The 5,445-nt window shown below is 45.5% G+C and overlaps 1 protein-coding gene across 1 annotated transcript; it reads right to left on the reverse strand.

Moving 5' to 3' along the window:
- Positions 1–3,521: 3,521 nt before the first annotated feature.
- SMIM10 (small integral membrane protein 10) lies at positions 3,522–5,179 on the reverse strand. Its single transcript, XM_060001842.1, has one exon. The coding sequence runs from the start codon at positions 4,962–4,964 to the stop codon at positions 4,731–4,733; it is 234 nt and encodes a 77-aa protein (XP_059857825.1). The 5' UTR covers positions 4,965–5,179; the 3' UTR covers positions 3,522–4,730.
- Between the last annotated feature and the right edge of the window lie 266 nt (positions 5,180–5,445).

Raw genomic sequence — 5,445 nt, forward strand, 5'->3', positions numbered from 1 at the left:
ATATTAAGTTGGGATAATGGTGGCGCTAGAGAAAGAAGAGACATCACGGGGAGAACTTGAACTATAATCAGAGGCCCCATGACCTCATCTCCGACTGTGATAGCTGGAAGTGTTTGTATGTGTTGTTTCTCTCTGGGTAGTTCTTGGTGGTACGTGGAGTAATTAAATTATGCCAGGAGGGAGCACGTTTGGAATCATATGAATGGAAGAAGGGTGTTTGTACATGCTGTCTGTATTACTTTTCTGTCTACCTAACATCCCCTCCTTTGGGGAACTGCTGAAAATCAGAGATTCGCTTCTCCAGACCACAGGAGTGCTTGCTGTAGAAATCCAAGTGACGGAAGGACAGCAGCACCCAGCAAAGGCTCCCCAAATTGGGTATCCTTGCTTGTTCTAGAGCCTCCACTTTTTAAGACTTTGGTTACCTTGCCCAGAATCACTCGGATTCTTTGGTTCAACAAAATTTAGCTTATGAACTTGACCTCTAGCTTCCCAAGCATTTTTCGGGAAGGATTTGAAGCGAAGCTCTTAGATTTGCAGTAAAACTACCCAAGGTGGGGACTTGTGGTAAGTCATGGAAGACAGAATGTTTCCCAGTCTCTAAACACTCCCATCCCTATACTGGGGCTCAGGATTCTAGAGATAGTCTCTGAATTGCTGGAGAAGGGAGTCATCACCAGTAGTCATTGAGGTGACCAGAACCAGTCTGAAGGCAGTTACGGAACTGCGTCCCAGGAAGGGGGTCAAGGGTCACAACAGAAAGCACAGGCTGTAGTCCAGCCTGAGGAAAGTTCAGGACCTGGAACCTGAATCTGTGCCTGTAAAGTTGGAAGTTTGGACCTATCTGGAGAGGACCTGGGGGAAAGGAAGAGGGAAATGATGGAGTCAAGGTAGAAAAGGAATTTTTTTCACCAATCAGAATGGCCATCATAAAAATGTCTACAAGTAACAAGTGCTGGAGAGGGTGTGGAGAAAAGGGAACCCTCCTACACCGTTGGTGGGAATGTAAATTGATACAACCACTATGGAGAACAGTATGGAGGTTCCTTAAAAAACTAAAAGTAGAGTTACCATATGATCCCTCAATCCCACTCTTGCACATATATCCAGAGAAAGCCATAATTCAAAAAAGTACATGCACCCCAATGTTCATAGCAGCACTATGTACAATAGGCAAGATATGGAAGCAACCTAAGTGTCTACTGACAGATGAATAGATAAAGATGTGGTGTATATAGACAATGGAATACTACTCAGCCATAAAAAATGAAATAATGTCATTTGCAGCAACATGGATGGACCTAGAAATTATCATACTAAGTGAGGTAAGTCAGACAGAGAGAGACAGACAGAGAAAGCCAGGGAATTCCCTATATGTGTATATGTATAACGGAATCCCTTGGCTGTACACCTGAAACATTGTAAATCAACTCTACTTCAATTTAAAAAAAGAAAGAGGGGGCTTCCCTGGTGGCGCAGTGGTTAAGAATACGCCTGCCAATGCAGGGGACACGGGTTCGAGCCCTGGTCTGGGAAGATCCCACAAGCCGCGGAGCAACTAAGCCCACGAGCCACAACTACTGAGCCCATGTGCCACAACTACTGAAGCCTGCGTGCCTAGAGCCCGTGCTCCTCAATAAGAGAAGCCTGCGCAATGAGAAGCCCGCATACCGCAACGAAGAGTAGCCCCCGCTCGCCGCAACTAGAGAAAAACCCGTGCACAGCAACGAAGACCCAGGGCAGCCAAAAATAAAAAATAAATAAATAAATAAATTTTAAAAAAGAAAGAAAGAAAGAAAGAGGGACTTCCCTGGTAGTCCAGTGGTTAAGACTCCACACTTCCACTGCAGGGGCCATGGGTACATTCCCTGGTCGGGGAACTAAGATCCCGCATGCCTCGAGGTGCAGCAAAAAAAGCCAAAAACCAAAAACCAAGAAACTAATTTCTTTGGGTAGAATTCAAATCCTGAATGACTATGAGTTCCATCTGATCCTCCATTCGTGTGCAGTGGTACATGTACTTGTACTTGGGAGTGCTAACCCGAGGGTGCAGGAATGGAGTGCCTAGCCCTGTGTTCCCAAAGTTCCAGCATCCATGCCACCCACTTGGATAGTGACTTTTACACTAAAGTTTTAAAAAGGAGGCCTCACAATTCAAATAATAAAAATACAATTAACAATTAACCATAACAGGGGTGATCCTTTGGTAACGTATAAAAATATTGAATCACTATGTTGTACACCTGAAACTAATAAAACGTTGTGAGTCAAATATACTTCAATTTAAAAATGCAAAGAAAGGGCTTCCCTGGTGGCGCAGTGGTTGAGAGTCCACCTGCCAATGCAGGGGACATGGGTTCGTGCCCCAGTCCGGGAGGATTCCACATGCCGCGCAGCGGCTGGGCCCGTGAGCCATGGCCACTGAGCCTGCGCGTCCGGAGCCTGTGCTCCGCAACGGGAGAGGCCGCAACAGTGAGAGGCCCGCGTACCGCAAGAAAAAAAAAAAAAAAAAAAAAAAAGCTAAGAAAAAAACGAATCATAGCAATGAATGTCTCACATTAGTAGGAACAATAATATTGTTGGCAGTATTTCATCACTCTGCCACTATCCTTTTCCATGTTTGTCTCCTCTCCTGAACATTGGGGGTAATGACAGTCACTCATCTCTGAGTTGTTGTGAGGATTAAATGCAATGATGTATATAAAGTGCTTAGGACCTTGCATGGCTTATGGTAAGTGTGCAATAGTGTTTGCAAGTATTATTATTTCTCTATAACTAGGTGGAGTCTATAAATGTATATTATATAATATATATGTATGTTTCTCTCTGGCTCAATCACTTGAGTCATCGGTGAGGTGACTTAACATCTAGTACACATGGATAAAATATAATTCCTTATTTTTAATAGCTACATAGTATCCCATTACATAGACGGACTATTTCTATTTAGCCAAGCTCCCGTTGTATATTTAGCTTATTTCCTCTGTCTTGCCATTATGATCAATATTAAAATGTAAGAACCTTGTCTAAACATCACGGGGTACTTGTCCAAGTTTTCAGTTTTTAAATTTTTCAGTTTTGAAAAATTAAATCACACTTTTTGTTTTTACTTTAACTATGACATTGCAGACGTTAGCTCGTGAAAAGTTACATAGAGTAAGGAAGCTCTGGGCCACCTGAAGATTACTGGCCATTTCATGAGGCATTTCCTTATGGTCTTATGGCTTGCTTGGAAAGCAAGGAAATCATATTTCATGCGATCATTCAGGAACATTTTAGGATATGCATCCACTATTGCAGAAAGATAGGAGGGCAGAATCTACCTGGACTCACGTACCACTCCCCAACCCCCCTTCCCCCAGATTTCCTTCTAATTGCAGTAAATTCATTTTTAATAAGTTTTAACTTTTAATCAAAGTAATACATGCATATAAAGGATTTAGAAAAATCAACCAGTACAAAAGGACATATAATGAAAAGCAGTAAATCCCCACCCACCCTTCTCAACTTTTGCTTTCCTAACCCAGAGGCAAAAGCTTTTACATGTCTGTTTAGAGGTTAACTCCATTTTTCCTAATAATATGCTTTTCTTACTATTTCTTAACTTGATGACATGAGGCATTTTCTGCTGACTTCCTGCTGTCCCCTTGGTTTTCCTCCCCCCCTCCATATATCACTATTTTTAATTCTTCTGTTGGTTACCTTGTTCACTTTAAAAATCTAACCCCTAAATCTGTCTTATTCTTTCAACTAGAGACAGTATCTGGACTTCCTAGTTTAGGAGAATAACACCACTGTTCCACTTCCTCCTCTCTGCCTGCCAACTTGTTGCCTGTACTTGCCAAAGTTGGTTTACATTCCCACTCTGTTCTATAACTATAATTAAGTCTCCCCTGGTTGCCTAGTGATTTACTCTAAAAATGAAAAAGCATAACTAATATTTCCATTGTAATGATTATTTAAACACTGTTCACTGAATAGCAAAGTTGAACGCTATGATTGGATTTTCTGTGACTGCAGAGGCTGGATCCACGTGCCGGTGTTCAGATTCCCTTTCTCACACTCCAGGCAACGGTTGAAAAACAGGCCACGTCTGAGGTTGCTTCATATGTGAAGCATGCTCTCCTTGTACAGTTTGAAATGTTTGTTTTTCCCAGTAGGTTCTGTTTGCCGTTGTTGTTTCTTTTAGGATGAAGAAATGTATGCCTTCCCGATCATGCGATAAATTTCTGTCGCCTAGAATCGATTCCATTCAGTTGGAAGTCTATTCATTTCTTTTTCTAATTTGGAGGACTTGCCTCCTATTTGGACCACTCTTGTACAGTTTATCTTTTTTTAAGTTGTCGGTAACTTTTCCTTTTTCCCCCCCTTAGGGCATCCTGTGCTTATTGTCATTTCCCTGCCTTCGGTGCTGTCTTTTGTTTTATGGATGCAAGAACTTCTCAAATATTTCTGAGGATTTTCAGATTTTTAGGTTCTGTTCTTTGAATTAGCTATTTCCTTGAGATTCAACTTTTCATTATATCTTAGGCTTTTTTGGTTACACTGCAGGCTTTCTGCAAATGACTTCTAGCGGCGCATTTATATGAAAAGACGAGGCAACTGGCAAGACAGGCCGGCAAGTCTGTGTGCGCGAGGCGAGCTGGTCGCTTTGCTCTAGGGCGGCTGAACTGGTGGGTGGAGGTCAGCCATCCTGCTGGGCACCCCCCAATGCCACAGAGTTAGTTGCTCTAAATATGTACCTGCAGGCGCACGTTGAGAATCACTGAAGCCACGACGTAGAAGTAGGGGAAGTTCACGCGCAGCCGCCAGGCCAGGTCGAAGAAGGTGATCAGCGTGCGCGTGAGCCCTTTGCAGAAGGCGCCGTACGAGCCGCGGGCCGCGGCCGAGCGAGACAACCGCACCGCCAGGCCCGAGAGGGCCGCCGCCGCCGCCGCCGCCATCGGTCTGGTTTGGCCTCCCATACAGCGGCCAGAGCCCGGGGCCTCCCGCCGGCTCCGCGGACAGAGGGACGCACGCGGGGGAATCGGCGAGGGAGGTGGATCGCGCGGCCGCAGATGCGAGCTGCGCTGCACGGAGGGCACCCTCCTCCTCCTCTGGTTGCGCTCGGGCCACCGCGGTCCCTGGTGCCCCGCCGGGCCGCCGGGCTAAGTTGCCTCGGGGCCGCGCGGGGCGGGGTCGGGCTGGGCGCCAGGGATCAGGAGCCCCGGGACGGAGAGGAGGGGAAGGTGGGGGGGGGAGCCGGGGGGAGGGGGAACAGGGAGAGGGGGAGGGGCTTGCAGTGCACCCGGGAGACATAGCTTCCTGACCCCGGTGGTCTTTTTTTTTTTTTTAATTTTTAAATTTTAACGGAAGCAAAACGAAACTTGCTCAAAACGTTAGAAATGTTCCTTCATAAGCACGATCTTGAGCAGCTTCAAAGCGTGAACGCGTTTCCTGTTCCCT

The sequence above is a fragment of the Delphinus delphis genome, chromosome X (assembly GCF_949987515.2).
Source record: "Delphinus delphis chromosome X, mDelDel1.2, whole genome shotgun sequence".
In the NCBI taxonomy this organism is placed as follows: domain Eukaryota; kingdom Metazoa; phylum Chordata; class Mammalia; order Artiodactyla; family Delphinidae; genus Delphinus; species Delphinus delphis.